At 35.8% G+C, this 23,293-nt stretch overlaps 1 protein-coding gene across 1 annotated transcript in view; it reads left to right on the top strand.

The window, feature by feature from the left end:
- N4BP2L2 (NEDD4 binding protein 2-like 2) overlaps window positions 1-23,293 on the top strand; it is a 48,073-nt gene that overhangs the window by 12,861 nt on the left and 11,919 nt on the right. Inside the window, exons 3-5 of the mRNA XM_009327731.1 lie at window positions 3,133-3,221; window positions 3,578-3,654; window positions 8,335-8,478. Of these exons, the coding sequence (XP_009326006.1) occupies window positions 3,133-3,221; window positions 3,578-3,654; window positions 8,335-8,478 (310 nt within the window). The remainder of the gene's footprint in view (window positions 1-3,132; window positions 3,222-3,577; window positions 3,655-8,334; window positions 8,479-23,293) is intronic.

Genomic DNA, 23,293 nt, shown 5'->3' on the forward strand with positions numbered 1-23,293 from the left:
TTTGTAAATTAATGATGGTCCCATTATCTTCATTACAAAATTGGCTATTCTCTTGCTACCTTTATGAATCTTTTCTGAAATGCAGAAATGAGGGAAAAATCCCGAAATATGTCAGCCTACTGCTTTTACTTTCTAGATTCAGGTTTCAGAAAGATCATTTGTGCCAGGTTAATGAAGCCAGGGCAATATATTTTTAATTTTTTTATAGCTTTTTCCATTGATTCTTAGTGCTCTGTTGGAACATATTTTATCTTTGCTTTTTTCCTCTCTTCCATCTACAAAGTTACTTCCCTGCCTGTTCATTTAATCTCTTCCCATTGTGTGGATTGATTTCCATCAAGATAAATCCCTAGTTCTCTCCAATAACTTAGGGTTTTTCTTCCTTCAGATCCCTGCTTCATTCAGTGTACAGATTGAGCAGTGTTCACTAAATGGGCAGGTATTCAACAGATGTGTTTTTTTAATCCTCACACTCATTGTGGATCTCGCTTTTCATTTAATGCATACTATTTTAACTATTAATTCTTCTAGAAACTTTTTGTATGAGTGTTATTTTAGTATTTCGAGCTTCAGATATTTCAGTTCTTTCATCCAGTTCATCATCTTAACTTTCCTGTGAGCACTAGTGGTGTTATATTCTGAATTTTTCATTGGCAAGCTAAGGCACAGTTGCTAAAATATCTTCCTATTTTGGATGCCAAACTTAGCAACTTAGATATTTTCTTCAGGGTATGTAGTAGTAATTAAACTTCATATATTCAGAATAAATTTTCACTGTCTTCATATTCAGATGAGTTCATATCACTTCTGTAAATGATACCTGTAACTTTGGAATTGGGCAGCTAGGAAATGAAGATCATGCAAAGTAGCGGCCACTTGGACAGAGGTGGGATGATATTCAAGAACATTCACCAAAAGATGATCCTTCTGCCTTTGCAGTCATCCTGACTTACTCATTATTTATCTCACAATTACCTCAAAAAAAAAAGAGGAATGCTTGGGTCATGCTGATGATCTGATACATGCCCCCAATTCAACTACAGAATAAGTCCATCACGTGCTGAAAGAGATAGGGGTATGTGGGAGGAAATAGTGCACAAACGCATATTTAAGGACACTATGGTAATACATATGCCCTATAATTACTACACACCCAGCCTTAATTCGGGTGTTTCCTAAAGTTCAGAGTTCTGCTTTGCAACCATAATGCTTTTTTTTTTTTTTGCTTTTGCACCCTTTTTGTGTCTTTTAAAAGAAGGACTGAATCCTTGCTCTTTTCCTATAAGAATTTTGAAATGTGAAATTCTTGATGTGTTTGCGGCTCATATTGCTTAAAACTAACTAAAAAAATATTTTTTTCTTGGCTTCAATGTGCAGCATCAGAGCAGTTGATTTTTAATTTTTTTTTTTAAATGGAATTCATCTTCACAATGCTTCTGTAAAATAGATAAGGAATTATTGTTATGTTTTTACTGATTAACTGAGGCACAAAGAAGCTGAGGAATAGATTTTATAAAAGCCTTACATTCAATTGTAATATGCTTTAGAGTAGTTGTAGGAGGAGTTGAGGAACCTTCTTCATGAATCTGATAATCATAAGTTGGAAATCTGCTTCTCCATCTGGCTTAGTTTCAGGCTGCAAAAAGAACCTCATTTACTGATTCATGCACAAAGTAGTTCTTTTCTGGAGATGTAAAAGTTGTGTCCCTTTCTGAAAAGAATGTCAAAGGCCTTGCTTTCAAAATAAAAAGGTGAAGGAAGTTAAAACAGTGAAAATTAAGGTAGCCCATTTGTCCCAAAAGTGGGATACTCAAGTACCCTCTCTAGGTACTCTCCTCTGGAGGAGTTCCTTCTGAACTTCTGGTAAGAATAGCTTAACTGCTGTCCCGGTTTGTATAAAATGGAGGTGGATATCAAGCTGATAAGGGTATAGAACTTGAGTTTTTCTCTTCCTTGGGTAAGTCTCCTGTGTAGCATTATGTAGAAGCTGAATGTCATAATCATGCTCTCTAGATTTGCTCAAAAAAAGTTGTTGTGCAATGTTGTTTTTTTCAAAGACAGATCCTAGTAATGTGAGTTAGGAGTCCTCTGAGAATGCTTTCTGGACTGTGTAAGGGATTTAGAAGAATGCCTGATCTCAAGATCAAAGTTAGGTTTAGGCATAAGACAGATGCTTAACTGATTTATCAAAACTAAAGCAGTCTTGGGCTTATGAAGAGATACCATTTTAGGCATCAGAGTAACGTTAAAATGTTTTCTGTGCTGTGGAGCTGATGAATCTCAGGTAGCCAGCAGATTTGGGTGTTTTGTTCCCTAAACTCCTCCAACCAATCGCGGTTCTGCACTATAATCTCTAGGATGCTTCTGCTGGGTAAGAAGCAGTATAGTCTTGCTGGTCCAAAGTTAAAAGCATGCTACTGCGTAAGTGTCCTGCCAAACAAATTGCATCATGGCTGTGCTCTGTCTGTCTTTCCATCAATAAAGATGCTAATTTGGATGTCCCTTCTTACCAGTTGCTGTTTTGTAGAACTCGGAAGCAGCTTATTATTCCTGAAGCTTCTGCCCTCTTTTGGATTTGGTAGAAATTAGCCAATGAGTTCAAACATTATTCAAGCAGAGATAGCATGGTTGTAATTTTTTTTTAATGGATCTCAGAAATATTTCAGATATGCGATGTCTTTCTGTGAAGATCACCTATTTCTCAGCATTTTGTTGGAGAAAAACTGCAATACCTAACCACAGGTCTCAGTTATGAATGCACTATGTGTTATCTGGCAGGGCTGGTAAAGCTGGAACCAGGATATGGTTTCATGCCAGGATCTCTATACTCGGCAGGCCACAGACTGAGCAGTTCTGTTGTGTTGCTTTGACTTCTACACTTCCCACTTACCCGTTTGCATCAATTCACCACCACCTCTTTTTGTGTGCCCTTCACTTAATTTTTCTTACCTTCTTGCTTCTACTTCTTTCCATTCCTGTCTCTACCTTTCAGTGCTTTTATTCCTTTTCTTAGAATAGTGTGTTTCAGTCAGACTAGATTAGTGCAAAAGACATCTGGAACAGCTTGTTTGCATTTACCATTTTATTTGAGTTACATAGTTGTTTATTAATTTGCACTATTTTTCACTACAGCAAAGCAAGCAATGGAGCAGGGAAAATCTCCGGTTATAATAGACAACACTAATACTCAAGCCTGGGAAATGAAGCCATACGTGGAAGTGGTAGGTTTTGTTGTGTGATTATATCATCTGTTATAACTTTTCAAACTTACCTTCAGATGTGATAAGTTCGTCTGTTTTGTCCAGAAACATTTTCCTTACTCAAGTTTCTAAAGAGAGACTGCTTATTGATACGATCAGTAATTGGTACGGCAATAGTTCAGACCAATTTAAGGATTGACTTGGTCTAATCTGCTTAGCCTGGAATGAAAGCTAAGGTGGGTTGGGGGTAAGTGAAATTCAGCATGCTACCGCCGCAGAGTTAACTACATCTGTTTATTATACTGGTCTATAAACTTTTTGTTACATTTTATGTAATAATGATACACATATCACACATTTTTCTTTGCTTGCTGCAGGCTCTAGAAAAGGGATACAGAGTGGAGTTCCATGAGCCAGATACTTGGTGGAAGTTTGATCCTGAAGAATTAGAAAAGTAAGGTTTATATTACAGAAATCATTGTACTTATATATATAGACAGATAAATATGCAGACATAGATATATATGTAGTACGTTATATTTTATTCAGTATCTTATTTCTTTAAATACTTAACTACTAGTATAAAATGTATTTTATTTAAATAGGCATTTTGAGATATACCTTTAAATGGAAGTGTTATGGATAAACAAACAGACAAGTAAGTAGAGGTCCTGTCTTGTTGGCCCAAAAAGTCGATGTTAAAATTTTGTTGGACATGAGTAGAAAAATGATTGACCCCTGTTAGAATCGCTGCTATTATAATGAATAATTATTCTGGAAAATTGGCGCTACAAAATGCTGACAGCAAGAAATAGGTAGAAGAGAAAAAGAAATTACATCTTTTGCAAGGAGTGCATCAATATAAGTGCTTTGTTTTGTCTACTTTTATAGATGTCTTAGTGTCGAAGAACAGCAGTCCATTACTAATCAGTAAAGGTTAAAAAGAAGCTCATATTTTAGATTATTCTACTGCAAGATTTTGTGAAACTGTCCCCAGTGTTCAGAGGATCTGACTTAGAGTACTGTTGGACATAGGTCATTGGACTTCTGGGTTGTGAGAGTGCCTGGGAAGCTGCTTATTATTCCTGGTTAATGTCTCTTTTGTTTCAGATATATCTGCTTTAGGAATCTATGAGGTATCAAACCAACTTAGGGATATTTCATTGTTTGAAATGTAATGTAATATTTTCATGGTTGATCACAAGCGTTCTCTCACTGATTGTCAATTTATATGCTTCCAACTGACTTGGCTTATAATTGTTTCAGCTTTGTAAAGTAGCCCCTACAATGCACGAAGTATGTGTGTATAATATTTACATTACTGACTTGGACTTTATTGTGTTTATAAATCTTTTAAAGTTTTCACCTTTTGCTCCTAAGCTACCACTAACTTATTTTTAGAGATGGAGTCCTCTCTCTGTAGGATGAATTCTAACAAGTTTTTCTAATTTGGGGTGCAGCACAGCCAAGTTAGGAAGCTGTCTTAGTAATCAGACATTTCTAAGATGGTCAGCGTGAGATTTCCATTGCATGAGACAGACTCATTTTTCAGGAAAATTCATGTTTTCACATGGTCTTAACAGGTAACAGGATAAACAAACGTGAAGTGGTGTTTCTGTTGAATTTTATTGTCCAGTCATTAATTGTAGCAGTAAAGTTTATATCTTTCCCAAAACCAAAGGAAAACCCTTGAACTGTGAAGTGCTGCTACGAGTTCTTAGGAGCTTCCTAGAAATGTTTTAGCAGCTCCAGTTGCTTTAAATATTTGAATAGAGGCCCATTATCTGGAAACTTTATTTTTTGAGAGTTTAGGAAAGGTGGTGATATGAAGTTTCATTTTGTTTTTCAATTGCTTGGGGAGAGGGCTCAATTTTTAAGGTTTGGGGTTTTTTTTTCCATATTCATGTGTTTGGGAAATAGATAACGATAGAGATGTTATTGTAGTTTTGGGATTCCCTTTATGAATTTTGAGCTCAACATTTTGTGCAGTACCTGGGCAAATACTATGCTAATACTAAATTTGGGTAATTTTATTAGTTCTCTGGAGTCATACATTCTAATTTCCTCTTAAACAGGATCACTTAAGACTCTCTGTTTCTGGTAGTTGGAATAAAAAATACACTACCTCCTACTTTAATTAGCAAACAACTTTTCTTATATTTTGGATACATGTTCCTCATTTATTTGTTTTTAGTGGTGCTGTCTAGATTGTTAGTAACTTTTATCAAGTGATATAATATGTCGATATTCTAGAAGTCAGGTGCATTTCTAGATACTATTTTTATAGGGTTGTTTCTGCCACCGCTTAGTGTGTTTGAGAAATCTGTGAAATGGCTCTCTAGGTCAACATTGGGTGTATTCTTGATGTCAAGAACGTGACAGAGGTTGTAGTGTGGAATAGGTGTTAGCGTCTTTTTCTTCCAGTGTGCGTGTGAGATACAAATTATCTTTAGAGTCACTCATGAGTGATTTTGCTTTTAGTTTAGTTTTGTGCACGTAACTTCTGTGAAAACATCTTGACTCCACAGACATAGGTCTTGCGGTAGTGCTCAAGACTTCCTGTGTAGCATTTAGACCTTTGTATAAAGGATTTTGTACTCTGATACCATTTTTAGGAAATGTTGAAAACTGCAGGTGAGAGAACAAATGAGTGGCAAAATCACAGGTAGAAGAGAGAGGATTTATTTTATTATTTTTTTAAAGTGTTTAATCAGTGTTGGATGAAAAAATTACCCTCTGCCATGTCTGTATGCTTTCTGAGTAGCTGGTCAGTTGGGAACTAGAACTTTTTTTAAAAAAGTATACATTTGATTCAAGCTTTTGGGGAATAACAGGTATCCTGTGTATAATCTGTATTTTGGGACAGATGGTGTTTTAATTTTTAAAAAGCTACCTGCTGTGTAACTTCACACAGAAGTGAAATGCAAACATGTTTAATATAATCCTTTTTCCTTCAGTATGATCATAAAACTGCAGTTTGGTATTGACTTCATTAAACTTGTGCTGATTCTTTTAAGTAGTCATGTCTATGCAGGATTACTTTGCCAGTATATTGGTATGTAAGATTCGTCTAGTGTAGAAGCATTTAATAGTGACAGAACTTTGTTATTATCAATAGATTCTGTGTTCCTCCAAGCAAAACCAGCTTCCAAAGCGTAACTATCTGTTAGGAGCTTTTGCTGATACATCTGTATTGGTTAAGGATAGATGGCTTTATGCCCTTTCAGCATAGCCAAGCTGCCAAAGGATGAGTGAAGACATGTCTGAAGAGGAGATTCCAGTATTAAATAGCACTATACAGCAGATTTGTTTCCTTTTTAAAATTAATTTCTATGCTTGATGCGATTTTGCTGTTGGTGATTTTATTATCCTGCCTTGTTCTTTAAGGAAGAGTACTTGCTCATTTATGAAGTGATTATGCACAAGTCCATTCCGTTGTGGATGAGTGTGCACTTTATGCCCAGAGCGCTTGAGCTGTAATCTTTTTCTAGGAGTACTAAGATACGGAAAACATTGAATAACTTTGTGCTTCCACCATTTGGCATAAAAGGACTTAGAATTCTTTTTCTCATTTTTTTTCTGTCATGAGGATTTGCTTTTTTCTCTACCATTAACCTTGTTCGTATTCATGAATAAAATCAAAACTGTTAAGACTTGTGAACTGGTAAGTTCAACATGCTGCTGCTCCTGGACTTCTTTAGCACAATGTAGGAATTAGTAGCATTTAAACAATGAGCTGCTTGTGATTATCACTCTAGCTTCTGATGTTGTCTCAGGGAAGAGTGTCTATGAGAGAAATACTCCACTTAAGCCTTTTCTTCACAGAAAGAAAGCTGATAAAATACACTTTAAGGAGCCAGCATAATTCTGAATACTTCTGAGATCACCAATTCTTCTTCCATTCTGAATGTGAAACTAGTGTGCTACCTGCAGTATGCTTTGAACCTTTATCAACTTGATACGTACTTCTTTGTTGTAATAATATGCACAAACTTCTGGCGACAGGGAAATCGGTCTTTTAAAATATTTCTGCGTAGAGTATCCTCTTTCCAGTATAGCCTGTTTGTTCCTAGTATTGATTTCTCCTCTATAGAACTGAGCAAGTTGGTAAGGAGGCCCGTGCCTCTTCTGTCCCTGGCAGAAAGCACAAAGATGCAGGCATATATTCCCTATTGGTATGACTTGGAAATAATTCAGCTTGGACAAGGTTTCTTGGTGATAAGAATATATTGGATTATGATAAATGCTTGTCTACACTATCGAAACATTTTGTTTATGTTTTATATCTGTTCTTTCAGATTTGGTTCTGTTACAGTGCTGGCAATTCTCTGACACTCAGTTTGTGCATGAGCCTTGTGGTTTTCTTTTTGGCAGAGACCGAAATCTTCTGCTAACATGGATTTTAAGATCCTATTCCATAGATACTCTGGAGAGAGATACATTCTAATGTAATGTCTAATGTCTCAGGTTCTTAATAGTCCAAGTTCTCACTGAAAGTAGCTGTTCACTAAACACTGCAAGAACAGGACAACACTTCTGGCCTCTCTTCCTTTATATGTGTTTTGGTACCTTTCTAAATTTACAGCAAGTATCAGTAGGAGCTAGTAGATAAAGGTATCATGAGCATGTTGTTCTGGTTCAAAACTAAAATTGCTCCTTATTTTATATAGAGATTTATTGATGAGAAAACATTCTGTCATTAGGTCTTGAAACCATGTAGTTTCTTTTTTTTTTATGCTAGTTTGAACATTGCTTTCATAAGTAGTAGTCTGTAATATTATTCATCCCTCTACTCATTAGCTAGTATACCATCTAAAATCTGATGAATAAATAGAAAGCAAAGTCCTTCTGGGGTTATTTAGGTACATAGTCTTAGTGAATAACATCATATTTCTGTATGAAGAAGAATGACTGTATTGTTTTCTGTTATTTAATATACACAGTGGTGAATTTTTAAAATAAACCTTAACACAAGTTGAATACTGAGAGAATGAGGATACAATGTAATAAAAGTGAAATTTCAAATATGAAAAGCAAGAAGAAAAATTGTGAAATTAGAGGGTTTTTTCTTTCTCTTAAAGACTGTAAGCATAGAAACATACCAGACAATTTATTTAAATTTTTATTTTTGTAGGAGGAATAAACATGGGGTCACCCGTGAGAAGATTGCTCAGATGTTGGAACGATATGAATATCAAATATCCATACCTATTGTCATGAATTCAGTGGTACCTCCCCACAAAAACACTCAAAGGCCACCTCTGCAGCGAAGACATAGGTGGGGAGGCAATACAGACTCATGGAATTCTTTCAGTATTTCCAGTAGCCGATAACACAGTTGCAGTCAGTTAATAAAAATCTGTTACTTGCCCTTCTAAAACACATCATCACCTCCAATAAAGTAGTGGATCTTCTGTATTTTAAATAGGCCTATTTCAAGACCATTTTGTTCTGGAGGTTGTTTCTTTAACAGACTTGCATGTAAATAAAATTGTACATTAAATGTTTTTTAAAACTATATTTATTACAGTTGTAATAACTTTGATCTTAGTGAAATATTTAATATAGTATGACATATAGCAGAGTCTTCCTTCATAAACCTAAGACAATGATATTGTCATATATCAAGTAACTGTTGAGCAGGGTTTTTTTTTAAAGAAGAGGTCGTATTAGATATCTTTTAAAAGAGAAAGCCCCAGAAGAAGAGGTTATTTATGTAATAACCAATTTTAACGATTGTCATTTAGTCATCTTATCTTTTAGGAAATTTTTTTGAAAACAGTTATGTCCTGGATTGTCCTTTTGTTCTATTTGGCACGTATTGCCAATTGGCAAAATTTTGGCATGTATTTTCTGGTTTCAGTTGTGGTGTTTGGTTTTTTTTGTCTCAGAAGCTCATGATGCAGCTGAAGCAACATTCTGTCAATACAATACTCACCAGCCTTAAACTGTGCAACCTGAATTATTTTTTCACTTGTTTGTTCTCAGTGGTAGTATATAAACTATGATGGTGGCTGCATACCACCAACTTTTTTGTGCTGACTAAAAAAACCTAAATTTTATCACTAAAACCCAAAAATTTCATAGCTATGTCTTTCTAAATCAATTTCTTTCATTTACGATAAAAATGAAGTATTAAAGCATTAGGCTGTCAAGTCCCAGTCCACAGTTGGGATGCATCAATTCAATATAAATAGTGGATATAATTCTGTAAAACCATGTTGCGTTCCTAATTTTGGCACAGCCAATGTTATCTGTTTAGCACATAACAAACAATGAGCCAGCATGGAGATTGACTAATTTACTGCCCTTTTTCTCTTAAAAAATGATGAATTTGTAAGTTTTCACTTTGCTTGCTTTCTAACAGCTTGCTGAATTAATAAAATATATTTGTCTTCAGTGTTGTTTTAGTAGTTCAATGCAACAGTTTTTATTTTACTTCAAGCTTGTAGGATTTTATGCAGGTGAGCATTATTACTAACCTGCTAGCTGAAGTAAGTTATCTTCAGGTCTAACTACATTTGATTTCCTTATACACTGAATGAGTAAATCCTGAATAGGAAATTTTGTCAAGAATGTGAGTACGTAGGTAAAAGAATTTTCATGGTTTTCTATTACTAATTTGGTGTAATAGCCATCAGAATTTTGAAAATTCCAAAGCCAGCATAATTTTTTTTACTTACAGACAATTTTTGAATAGGCCCTAAAAATTACTTCATCTTTAAAGTCTGAATACCATGAAAGTTGAAAATCCAGGTATATAATGAAGTATCTTTCTGTGGTTTTCTACACCTATTGTGCAAATCTAAATTTGTACAATTTAATGTATATCTGCAATAACATTTTCATAAGAGATTCTATTAACTGTAAAAGTTGAAGTGTGCAGTTTCACATTTTAGTAATTGTTTTAATTATTTGAAAAATAACTTAAAATGCTTCAGTAGCGCATGGATTGTTAATATATTGAATTATGTGTATATATAAAAAAAAGAAGCTCTCCAACTATATTAACTTTCTTCCCTCATTGTCTGTTATTCATACCAATTATGTTACTGTATTTTAGTGTTCATGGTTATCTTTTTCCATGTCTCAAAAGAATCATGGAAATCATTGTAAATGGTCAGTAATACTTTAATTATCCCAAAGTTTTTATATTCAAACATGAAAGCATATTTCAAGTGGGAGGAAGATAAAAAGGTTTTAGAAAGACTCATTTTATTTACTCTATATTACTTTAAGCCATAATAAATTGATAAAATTTATTGAGGCTTTATGTAATATTCACACAATGTGCTAAGGTATGACAAAAAAGAGCTGATTATTGAAAATTGATGTTATGATATCTTTTGGTACCTTCTGTCTTCAGTTTTTAAAGGAAATGGATTTTTTTAGCAATATTTAATTGATATCTAAGTTCTCTTTAACTGAAATTTGTATTTAAACAGATGTGAATTCATACTATTATAAAATGATGCGGCATTTTTTGGTGTTATCTTTTTAATAAATTATTGGTGGATGGTGAGTATTTTTGATATGCAGAGCATGTTGATCGATAATAGGCTTGCAGTTTGCAAAGGACACATAACAAGAAAGGAATGCTTTGCAACTGCACTGTATCAAACATTTATTGTAAACTGCTTAATCTATAAAGCTGTATTCCAAGGTAAGTACAATGACATGGTAGGTGAAAACACAATGGAATTACTGTCTGTGTAACACATTTTTGTTTCATGGTATAGTAATGTTTCATGAGGATATGACAGTCACGGTTATATGTATATCTCAGACAGAAGTTGCTCTTACACTACAATATTTATATGTAAAAATAATAAAAAGATGATGTGAAATACGTGTTGCAGGTATTGAATTTCTCCTGCTCCCTCACAAATGAGGAAAATTACTTATTTTGTCAAAAAGTATGTACAAGAAATGTAAGAACTCACTGTTAGTTAGACTGGGGATCTAAAAAATCTGGCATAGTTTTTATACAATACACCTGTTGATGATGATAATGTACCTAGAATGAAGGTTTCCTGTTGTTTTAGAATTTTAGTAAATTGCTAGTTCATCATATTTCATGAAATAATAGTGTCAGATTTTTTTTTTAAATCTAACTAATGCATAGAACCTTAATGTTATGAATGCACATTCTAACTATCTGCTGCATACTTCAAACTAGTGAGATGTTTGCTAAGTAAATTTAAACAGAGTAGTTAAGATACTCAGCTATAGTTTTAACATCCTAGTCTTCTAAGGATGAAATTTAAATGAGAATTAATTTGCAGAACATACATAATTTGGTTCATATAGTTGACCAGTTAGCATCAGCTATATAGGATTATGTGTTGCTATAGAAAAAAATAGTTTTGGTTTTACTGCTTCATCTAAACTGCTGTTTCTTGTTTGATTAGTTTACTTCCTGAATTATCAACAGTTTTCATCAGCCTTGTCTTTGACGGATTATTTAGTGTTCTTATTTTTCTTTTGTTTGGAGAAGAAAAAAGAACAGAAACAAACAAAATAAAAAAACCAACAAACCAAAAAAACCCACTGCAAAACCCACAAACCCAAACCCTGGAAGACCTATGTGCTGGTTTTGGCTGGGGTAGAGTTAATTTTCTTCATAGTAGCTAGGATGGGGCCATGTTTTGGATTTGTGCTGGAAACAGTGTTGATAATACAGGGATGTTTTTGTTATTGCTGAGCAGTGCTTACACAGAGTCAAGGCCTTTTCTGCTTCTCACACCACCCCACCAGCGAGTAGGCTGGGGGTGCACAAGAAGTTGGGAGGGGACACAGCCGGGACAGCTGACCCCAACAGACCAAAGGGATATCCCACACCATATGACGTCATGTTCAGCATGTAAAGCTGGGGGAAGAAGGAAGAGGGGGATGTTCGGAGTTACGGTGCTTTGTCTTCTGAAGTAACCGTTACGCGTGATGGCGCCCTGCTTTCCTGGAGATGGCTGCACCCCTGCCTGCCGATGGGAAGCAGTGAATGAATTCCTTGTTTTGCTTTGCTTGCCTGTGCTAATTTTGCTTTTCCTATTAAACTGTCTTTATCTCACCCCACGAGTTTTCTCACTTTTACCCTTCCGATTCTCTCCCCTCTCCCACCAGGGGGGAGTGAGCGAGCGGCTGTGTGGTGCTTAGTTGCTGGCTGGGGTTAAACCATGGCAACCTAATGTGACACTTTTTTATTTTTATTTTATGTTAAATGATCCGTGAGGAATTCTGTCTTCTGTTCTTGTAGTCATGTCCTCTTTAGGTTCATTTTAATCTGGTTTGCTGTGCTGCATAATTTTTTTAAGCTTTTTGTCTTTAAGAAGAAAGCCAAGATTTTGTCTTTTGTTATCTATCTCTTGAAACCTTTTGCAGAGATGGTAGTTTTTCTTCATTTCTCTGCTAGATAATAGATAACTGAAAACCAGGCTTTGTCTAGCTGAGATGGGGCCCATAACATTTATATTTGATTGTTTTGTGTCTGTCTTTCCTGATGTAATTTAGACTGTGTTGGTATTTTCTTTGAGCTGACCAGTAGGATTCATTTTCAGTGAATTAGAAAAAAAATTACTTTTGTATTTTCACATTCATGTGTGATATCTGTAGTTTCAACTGCTGCTTCCTCCTAGCAATCGAGTTTTCTGGAAGAAATGTTCTCCCTCTGTGCTGGTACATCATGGAGATGAGGTGATTAGGTATACGTTGAGAATTGAGGGTTTTCCATACAAAAGAACAGAGACGTATTTCAATTCCCAGTAAAGAGCAATAAGAAGACATAGTGTTTAAATGCAGTTCATGAAATTAAGTACTCAATTTAAAAGAGTGATCAGATGCTTCATATAGGTCGGATGTGGAAATATTTCAATTCAGTGTTTCTACAGTGACACTTCCTCATTTCAATGTTTTATGTTCTCATCCTTTTGAAATAAAAGCAAGAGCAGAGATTAAAGCTCTTTGGTAATCATTTCCTAGATGAGAATCTACTTGGTACATCAATTAATTTTGGTTTTTTTTTTTCTTTTTATAGGCTAATTGGTTGAAATGAGCTGTAAATCTGCTTATTTTGAGTTCACAGAAAAATATGTGAAAACATAGCTGGTCTTTTAGGTATTTAGATGATAAAGTAGTAACAGTTTGTCAAGGTCAGATCATCTCAGATATGTCTGATTTATTTCTGTAGTAATGGAGAAGCAGCAAGTGGTGGTTTTAGCTTGAGATAGACTGTCAATGTCATTCTAGACCAAGGATAATAAAAGCATTGAAGTATTGCATCTGGAATGGGTCTTTGCAGTTTCCTTTCAGCTGATAATGCTGCTGCTTCATTTCTCAGGTAGGCAGGCAGTCCTTGACCTTTTAATGTGTACCTTACTGATATACAGTGCTGTTGTAATAATACCATGTTGTGCCAAGTCAGAACATATTGCATCCATGAAGTAATTTTTTTTTCAGTTGTACTTGCAGTCTTTTTAGTGATGCTAAATATTTTTCTTTTTTGAGCTGTTAATCGAATTACTTTTCTTTCGTTGTCCCTCAAACTGATACCAGAGTAACTGCTTTATAATTGTGTGGATCATCCTCCTTGTCCTTCTTAATATTTTCCTGATACTAACTCTAAATGTTATAGGACTTTATGGAAACACAGTAGAAAAATGCTTTATGAGCAAAACTTTTGGAACATGTGCTTGCATGTTGTCTACTGATTTAAAAAAGCATGAATTCTTTAGTGGATGTTGTTTAATCTCTTCTTAAGTTGCTAACAGACTAAAGTGCTGCTTTAGCTGGCTTAATAAACATTTGCTTATTTCTGAAGGGTTTATTGTATCATTTACAAATCAGTCTTAGTCATGGGCCTGTAATGCTGTTTGGCTGTTATTTTATTCATGATACTTCTAATAATTTTTTTTTTCTTTACTCATGAGCCATAGGTTTTGGTAACCTATACTATAGGTTATAAAAGTCTATAAGAAGTTCCTGAACAGCTTATCCCACATCTTGCTCTTAACCATGAAGAGTTTCTGAAGGCTCATGAACCTAAACTAAGAGTGTATTGATTATATTAGTTTTCCCCCATTTAGCATTTTTACTGATAGTTTTCCTGTATTGCTTGTAAGATGAATACACTGCTTTACAGGGATCTTGACAACAACAGTATAGACATCAGATCTTTTACTTGAAGCAAAACAGGTATGCATATTTGAGCTTCATTTGCAGCTCTTTGCAGCTGTTTGGTACATGAACTAAATATTCAATGAAGTATACTTGATAAAATTTCAAAACTATTTTCACTTTGTGAAAACTGCAGTTAGAAGACTCTGCTTGTGCCTGTGCAGCAAAATTGCATTATATACAGGAGTATAAATGGAATTCTGTGTATGTGTATGTAGAAGACACAGTTAGAGTTGTGTGTTTCATTGTTTTGTTCCAGCAGCCTAGACTGAGTTCTTGTTTCTAATAATGAATACTTAGATTATGTCCATAATGCTGCCCGTTTTGGTCCTAGGTCTCGAGGAGAGGTTTTATTGTGAGTAAAGATAGCTAACTATGGTTTAACTTTCTACTGCTCTGTAGGGAATTGAGCTGTAAAGAGATTAAATGCGTTTGTCTTTCGCCTGGTTAGTTTGTGGTGCCTTTGTTGAGAATGTCAAGCTTTGAGCTCACTGATACACGTAAGATGTGACATGTTGGAGTGAGTTGAGCAGAAGGTGGTCAGGGCCTGGAGCACCTGATATGCAAGGAGAAGCTGGGAGAAACAGATTGTTCAGCCTTAAGAAGAGAAGGCTGTGGCTAAGACAGCTTAATACTGTCTTCACCTACCTAATGGGAGAGTATAAAGGTGGAGCAAGGCTCCTTTTAGATGAGGAGCAATGGGTAGAGGTTGCAACATGTGAAATTCCAATTAGATATTAGGTTGTGTAATCTCCATCCTTGGACTATTCAAAACTTATCTGGGCAAGGCCATGAGCAACAAGATCTCAGTTGGTATTGCTTTGAGCAGAGGTTGGACCATATGATCTCCAGAGGCCCTTTCTGACATAAATTATTCTATTCTAATGGATATAGTGAGAGCAGTGTCCAGAATATCAAAAGAGTTAGCTCTTGTCTGTCAGAGAAGACTTTTCAATCACTAACAGAATTGCTGCCTGGTTTCAGGGTGTCAGATGCAGGCTTGCGTTAATACAGCAGTCCATGATTCTCCTCCTATTCTCAGATGGGCACGAAGTTTCTGGCTTTAACTGTAGCAGCAAAACTGGCTGTACCATTTATACCGGTTATTTTGTTTCATAGCTGTATCGGCAGAGTTGCTCACCAGTTCCTGACAACACCCTTAGCTGATCCCTTTTTTCTCCCTCAAGCAGTGTCCGTGACCGCTTGTCTCTTGTATAGTTGTATTGTCTTTCCAGACAGAAAATACTGGCATATATTAGAGTTTGTCTAAAGTAGTTGTTTATTTTCTGTCCAAAGACAGACTTCTATCGACACTTACTACATTGCACCACTGGAAGGCAGTTTTCTGCATCTGTTCATCCCCAACACTCTAGGAATAATACAGGGCTTTTTTGTAGAAAGTAATCATCTTTAAAGGGTAATTCATCATGTCCTTTTGGTGAAAGACGTTTAAAAGGGAAGTGAGTTAATACGAAAGAGTAGTACGCAGAAATAGTAAGTAAAAGTTGGATGCCAGTATGACAAAGTACTGAGATTTGTTGAAAAAGGTGTAATACCTTCCAGCAAATGTACATTATAATTGAATGCTGTGTAGCTCCCAATATTTCATATAGCATTTGAGACGCATTAGAATGAGCGCAATACCTGGAGCAGATGTTCTGAATAGCAATGTTGTCTGCAGTTACAAATGTTTGCATTTTAATGTTGCTATAATCTAAGTTAGAGGCTGGTTACTTAATATTTACTGATATTGTTTCCTTTACTGTTTTCCTCTTGTAACTTTTCCCCCCCTTTTCTCTTACTCTTGAACTGCATCTTTCTCACCTATCTGGTCTGAGTCCTGTGTGTTCAGTTACTACAGTTGTCTTCATAACTCTGGATCCATCTCCCCCTTCCCTTTTCTTCCCTGAACTATAAACTGCGTAGAGAGCTGCACCTTATTCTCTATTTTTTAATGGCTCGGTTCAAACTGATGCTGATTTAACTGAGTATATATATTCCCCTCTCCCCAGGCTGTCCTTTTGAATTTTTTTCTTGTTGTTCTGCTGAAAGTAATATTTTCTGTCATACAATATATTTTTCTTCATTCCTTTTTTTCTTAGCCTCATTAAGTTTGCAGCATCTTCTTGTATTTTCAAAACTCATACTTTTGTTCCCAGAATTATGGTCTGTGCTTTGGTGGATATTTAATTACATATCTTTGCTACAATTTTGTTGATTGAAGCTATTTTAAATACTGCTAAGATCTGTCATCTTTCATTGAAAGTTCCTAACAGAAAATAGCTTATTACGTACCTCTAAATATTCCATCCTGCTCTCATTGTACCTCTGTTGCTTCCTTACACTCCCACCCATATTTTTCCTCAACTTGATTTTGCTTGTGTCTTATCTCAAACTTCATTTTACATTTGTGTGTGAACGTGCCTTGGCAACAAAGGCCAACACTTCACCCTGTAAATCTAATTTTCACTTTTAAAACCTTTTTGTTGCACTTGCTTATCTCTATATTCTGTTTTGATGGCTGTCATCTATGTGTTCAAATACTAGGATGATATATCACAATATGTAGTTTTCTTTATTTTCTGGTTAAAATACTGAGTTATTTATTTATTTATTTATTTAAAGAGTCGACTCTATAGTGGCCGAAATACACAATGAGGATATTTTTTAGGAATTAGGATCTGGAAAGTCTGTCTTATTTGTGGACCACATTTTAGGACATGATTTATTTTACAACCTCATGAGAGCCTCAGTAAATCTGCCTTTTCCTCGGTAGAGCTTCTCGAGTGGAATTGCATAAGCACATGCCTGGAAAGCAGTAGATTGAGTAGATTGTAAGGGAGAGGAACTGAAAAACGGATTGTGAGGTGGCTCATAGAATTTAATTTTTGAACGCAGATCTTATTCCTCCTAAAATCAAGGATCTACTCAGATTCAATACTGTCTTGTATTTGAACTGATTAGATTATATATACATTATGCAATATGTTACATCTGTAACAGCAACTCTGTTCTTCATTTGGAAAGAAAAAGGTTGAGATTTTTAAGGTAATTATTACCGTTTGCGTGGTTTTTTTCAATAGGTGTGAATTGGCCATTAGAGAAATGGGCTTTGCGTTTGCGGTGGATAATGTTGTTTGTCTGGTCAGTGGCAGTCTTCACCAGTGTGCTTCACGGCTTTCAACCTGGAGCACCAGCTTTGTAAGATGCGGTGCGTAAAGTGTGCTCTGGTGTTGCTGAGAGGAGGGTGCTTAGGATTTAGTGAGAACTGATTGCTTCATGTCCGCATATGCAGTATTCTTGTCCAGAAGTTAATGAAAAACTGAGACTGATCATTGTCTGGGAAGGTGGGATTTTTCTATCCTGTTAGAATTTTTGAAAGCGTTCCTTAAAATCTCATATAGAAATGTCTTGATATCAATAGAAAATTGAGGAGCACTGCTGCACAGCAGGTTACACCAAACTTCAGTCAAATTTGCACTAGTTAATAAAGTTCCTCTTTCTCCAAACTACTCAAAGCAGTGTATTTCTTGTCTAGCCTGGATTAATTTCAATCAGGTTGTCTTCATGCTTGACCTGGCATCATCCAAGTAATAGAACTGATGTCATCAAACTTGACAAGATGATTCATACTGTATTTCCAGTGCATAACATTGGCATCTGTGTCCATCATGTTCTCTTCAAAAGACTAAACGTTGACAGAGAGAACTTAAATGAAAATTGATTCTATGAGCCTGCAGGGGTGAGAAGTCTGATGATAAAGCTGCAGTTTCTTCTCTGTATTGTGAGTACATCCCCTTAAGATGGATTCAGATCACTTGTAGCATTTAACTTTGTCCTTTTTTTTCTCCTTCTTAACCTGCTTTTTAATATTAAGCTATACTTAATGGTGCAGAGAAATCCAGTCAAACAAAAAAAAATGGTGTCTCCTCTCTCTGTTAGCATCCATCAGTACCTCTATTACTGATTTTTTTTTTCTTTTCTGCTTAGAATTTTGAATTACGTCAGGCGAGGTATTTGTGGCACCTAAATGGAGGTTGAAAGCAGCTTTTGAGTTGTTTCACTTGTTCAGGGAGTAGATGTTTGATGCTGAACAAAAGTATATTCAGTGTGTATGTACGTATATATCAATCAGTGTATTCAGGATTGATTTCCTTAGTGTTGATCAACATATTCTATGACTAAGGAGACAAAACAGGAGATTGGCTCTTTCAGTCAGAACACATTTATGACTTTCATGAACCAGGCAGGACAAAGATCAGTCAGATCACCCCACCTGAAACTTCTTGTGGAGTGAATGGACTGTTGTTTGAAACTGAATTGCTGTTACTAGCACCTCAGGAACTTGTTTTTTTTGGTTGGTTGGTTGAGTTTTTTATTTGGTTGTTTGGTTTTTTACTTTGAAAAGTAAAGTGGTTGCACTTTGCCATGTATTTGATTAAATGAACAGCTTCTAAAGGTATGCTTTGATCAAACCAATTGTATGCTGTTATCTGTGTACTCTCTAGATCAATGTCTCTTGTGTCTGGACTATAACAGGGCAGCAGCCTGATGGCTGATTATACATTGCACGGAACTGTATATACTTCAATCCTGTAGAAATGATAAAGATTGGAGTAGCTCTTTTGAGCATTGTGATAGAATAGCGTCTTTTATGAAGGCGAGTATTTAAATCTCGCCACCACTGGCAATGCTGTTGAGAGACAAAAGAATAATAAATACTGATTTACTTCAGATCCAATCCAATTAGTAGAATCTTTACTGATTTGGAGTGGGGAGCATTAACTTGCAACACTGTAATGTGTAAACATCTCTTACAAATCATTTATGGTGAACTTCCTTAAGATGGTCTGTGAGGCAGCCTAACGCTGCTGAAAGTAGTCACCTTGCTCCCACCAACCACTTCCTTTGTCTTAGCTAGACACTTATTTTACTTCTTGCTTTGGTAAGTTAAATCAGCTCAACAACAAAGCAAGTACTTGCTTTCTTTTGATGCAGGTAAATCCACCCACAAGGAGGGTGGTAGAGCCAGCGAAAGACAGGTAGTGGAAGTGCAAGGGCAACAGCTGGAACAAAGTAGGAATGGGTGACTAAGACTGTTTCTTCAGCAGCAATAAAGTGCTAAGTTGGATGCTCAGCTGTTTAATGGAATTTCACCTTTCAGGAAGCCCAATAATGCTGACAAGTTGTTACATGTGTTTTTTTCCAATTGCTTGATCACCTAATACCAATATTCCATTTGGTTTTGAGGAACTGGATCTTTATCACTCATTTCAGTATTAAATGCAAGATAGGTAACAAAAAGGCTGGTACCATGACTTTTTTTTGTTATTCCAAAATTATAACTTCAATTTCTGTTTGTTGCTGAAGTAAAGTTAGGTCACAAGGAATTCAGCAATGCACTTGGACTTACCAGGTGGAGAAGGTGAAGTGTTTCCCAGTAAACGCCATTTTATGTAAGCAGCTCTACTATAATTTTGATGTTGAAAACCCACTCCAGAGACTTTGGAGATTAATGATAACATACATTTCTGGAAGAGCATGTACCTCATTGCTAAATGTCATATAGAATTGCTTTTTAAATTTATCGGTTCCTCTATATTTTATTACAGCAATGACTGCAGGCATTTTTTTATATCAAGCAGACATCAGCTTAGATGTATGCTAGAGCTGAAGTTTGTATAGCTGCAACTGACTAACTCTCTTCTGGTTTTGCCATTTTCCAGCAAAATGTGACTAACTTCATTAGATTATTTACTTCGCATGTTCTGCCTTGGCAATCATGAATGTGCATTTGTTTCTCCAGTAAAGAGCGTCATCTGAGCACTGACTCAGTTAAGCTGGACAGTGCTATTTTGAGCAGTAGGTAACAACCTTGAAGTCACATGTAAGAGAGTTATGGCAAAAAGCTTTTAATATTGTCTAAACGTTAGGCTGAGAAATTTTGAAGTGGTGTTACCGAAAAGGAATTCCCATTTCAACAAAAATGCTATTACATTTTTTCAGGTCTGTTTATTACTAACCAGTTTTTTTTAATGCATAATATATAGCAAAATTTAAATATCAACTGAAACGGCACCTTTTTTCTTTTCCCTTTTGCGTGTGTTGTGTGTGTTTAAAAACAACTCACTGGCAAATGCCCCTGTAAAGAAGAGAAGTCTATCTCCATGCTGGTTCTTGAATTTTCTCAATGTTTGTGTGCCGTATGGTTTTACAATAAGGAAAACTCCTCAAAAGGCATGTAGGTGGACTAAAAGAGGAGGAACTAAGATAAAACTAAAGAAAACTAGCAGACAATTTGCTTCATGAAATGCAAAAACCTTAACATGATACTGGGTATACCCCAAGCAGGAAATTTTTAGCTATGCCATCATGGTGAATTAGAGTGTTTCTTTGGGGTAGTATTTTCTTAGAATCAGTTGGAAAACAGAAGTTGCCTGGAAAAGTGAAGAATAATAAATTTTATTATTCTGCATTCAGTAGTCCATCACTTCCCTTTTTGCTTTAGTCAGTTCTTCAGGAAATCCAAACCTTTAGAAAACTAATTTTGCTGAACTGCTATAAAACCTCCCTGTTTCCAAGGCATAGAAATGACATTGTTGTATTTATTATGAACTGTTGAATGTCACTATTGAAGGTCATATCCAGGTATGCTAAATCATTAACCTGGACCAACATTTGCAGTCGTTATTATTTTGACATGCGACAATTTCAATGCAATAATAGCTGTTAGTTTCTCTGGATCATCCAGGTTCTTCTCCCATTATTTGGTTGGATGTATTTCTGCTGTTCTTGCATTCTAAAGTGAATCCTGTCCAGTGTGGTTTTCCTTCCTGATTCAGAATTAATGGTGAGGAGAGGAAATAAATGTGCTGACCTCCGAGACTTCCCCCCCCCCTCATTTTACAACGTTCTACAATACCTTTTGATGCGGCATCCTAGCCTAAGAAAGTTTCTGTCAGCATTGTCCCGAAAGCGTTGTCAGATGTGTCAGGAGTTAGGCATCAGAAACATACTTGAATCAGTATTAGAGAAGTTCACTTCCAGCAGCAGCAGCGCAAATTCACATCTGGGAGAAGTGAGTGGTAAGCAAGAGCATAGCTACAGTACCAAAACCGGAGAAGTCCATTCCTTTCCTGTGCCGGTGCTGACATTGGCCATTTGGTTGTCATTTCTGCAGAGTTGTTATGGCAGCACAAGGGCCTTTAGGTACAATACTAAATTCTTCTTGGAATTGGTGCACAGGCCTGATGTTTTATTCCCCACTCCATTAAAAACTATTAAAAATGGGACATTATTTTCTGTTTCACTGGTAAGGGGTTTTATGCTTCTGAAAACTTCAGAGAATTTCCTCCTCTAAAAACACTTTCAAGTCATGAATTTTCATCACCAAAGAAGAAAGTTAATGTCAGGATTTAAGACATAATCTATGATTAGTGTATGATTTCTGCAAATCTGGGTTATACGTAAGAAAGTAATCTCTCCAGCTACCATGGCAGATGCTTCACTTTTATATCATTTAATTCAATAGACAAATAAGATCTATTAAATCCTAAAAATTTGTCTGGCATCCCATGTCTCTTTTTTGGGGAGACGCGAGGCGTGTTGCTGAGTAGGGGACATATTTGTGAACAGAATTCGGGGTGGAATTTGTCTTGGCTAACTTCAAGCATCTACAGTATAGACATCTGCACTTAAACCATAGGGCGTTGTATTGAAAATACACTGATTTGGAAAAGGGGAAGTCAGTTTTTATTACTCAGAGGAAAGCACCATGTGGACTTAAATGCCAAAATTTGAAGGAAATGCCATTTCTTAGTAGGATGTCTCATCTGGATGCCTTTATAGGGCAATTAAATTTGTGTGCTTTCCAACAAGATCTTTTCGCAGATCTGTAGTGCTTGTTGCAGCAATATCAAGGCACCAAGACTTTTGAATCCTGTTCCAGTCAAGTGATTTTGTGGCTATACTGAGGCCAAGAAGGCTGCTGAGGTGCTTCACACTCACATAATTAGGAGGGTTTACTTTGTAGAGTTCAAATTAGAAAGAATTTATATGAGACTAACAATGAATAAATTTAAGAATGAATAAAGGGTAAGGGTAGGTTTCCATAGGTGACCTTTAGGTCCCAGGTTGCCTACTAGTGCCTCTGGCTTTCCCTCTGCATGCACAGTCACCCTTTTTTTTTTTTTTTTTTAAGTTCTCTCTTAAGAATTTCAGAATACAGCACTTAAAACAGTTTGTTACATATGATTCCCAGAAAATAACTAATTTTACCCTATAATTCTTCTAGCTACTGCTTTGTTTGCTTTAGTGTGTTGTGTGAAGTACCATCCTGAACAGAGAGTTATAGAAAAGCGAAGAATTACATAAAAGCAGCAGATCCTTGATATGAAGATTTATCAGTCAAACTTAGCTTTGAAAATCTTCTCTCTCTCTGAATTGTTGCATAGGGAGAAGTTAGATTTCTGGACTAGGTTTTTCCCACGTGTGTTCATTTCAGGGTTAGCTGGCTGACAGGCTAACATCAAGATTTCAGAGAAGTCACTGTTAGAGCTGCTATCTGTTAAATTCAATGAGAAATGCAGACAAAAAAAATCAGACGTTCTGAAAAGAGCTACAAAATTAATTGTAAATAACTGCCTACAACTGTGTTAATTTTTCTGTAGTGTATTATTTTGTTGCTAATAAAATATTAAATATTTTTTCCAAATATGTATACGTCCACACATACTATACTGAGCAGTAAATATCACAGTTGCTGTAGTCACTGTACCTTTACATTATTCAGATTTTTGGTTAGTATGTTTTGAATTTGAGTCCAGCTTATCTAAGTATAGCCCATTTAATATTAAGGGATGAAATTTTCTAACTACGTCCTCCACTTAGTACCTTTCTGCTCAGCATGACATTTAATGAAATTT

This window comes from Pygoscelis adeliae, unplaced genomic scaffold, assembly GCF_000699105.1.
Source record: "Pygoscelis adeliae isolate BGI_AS28 unplaced genomic scaffold, ASM69910v1 Scaffold14, whole genome shotgun sequence".
NCBI classification, from domain to species: domain Eukaryota; kingdom Metazoa; phylum Chordata; class Aves; order Sphenisciformes; family Spheniscidae; genus Pygoscelis; species Pygoscelis adeliae.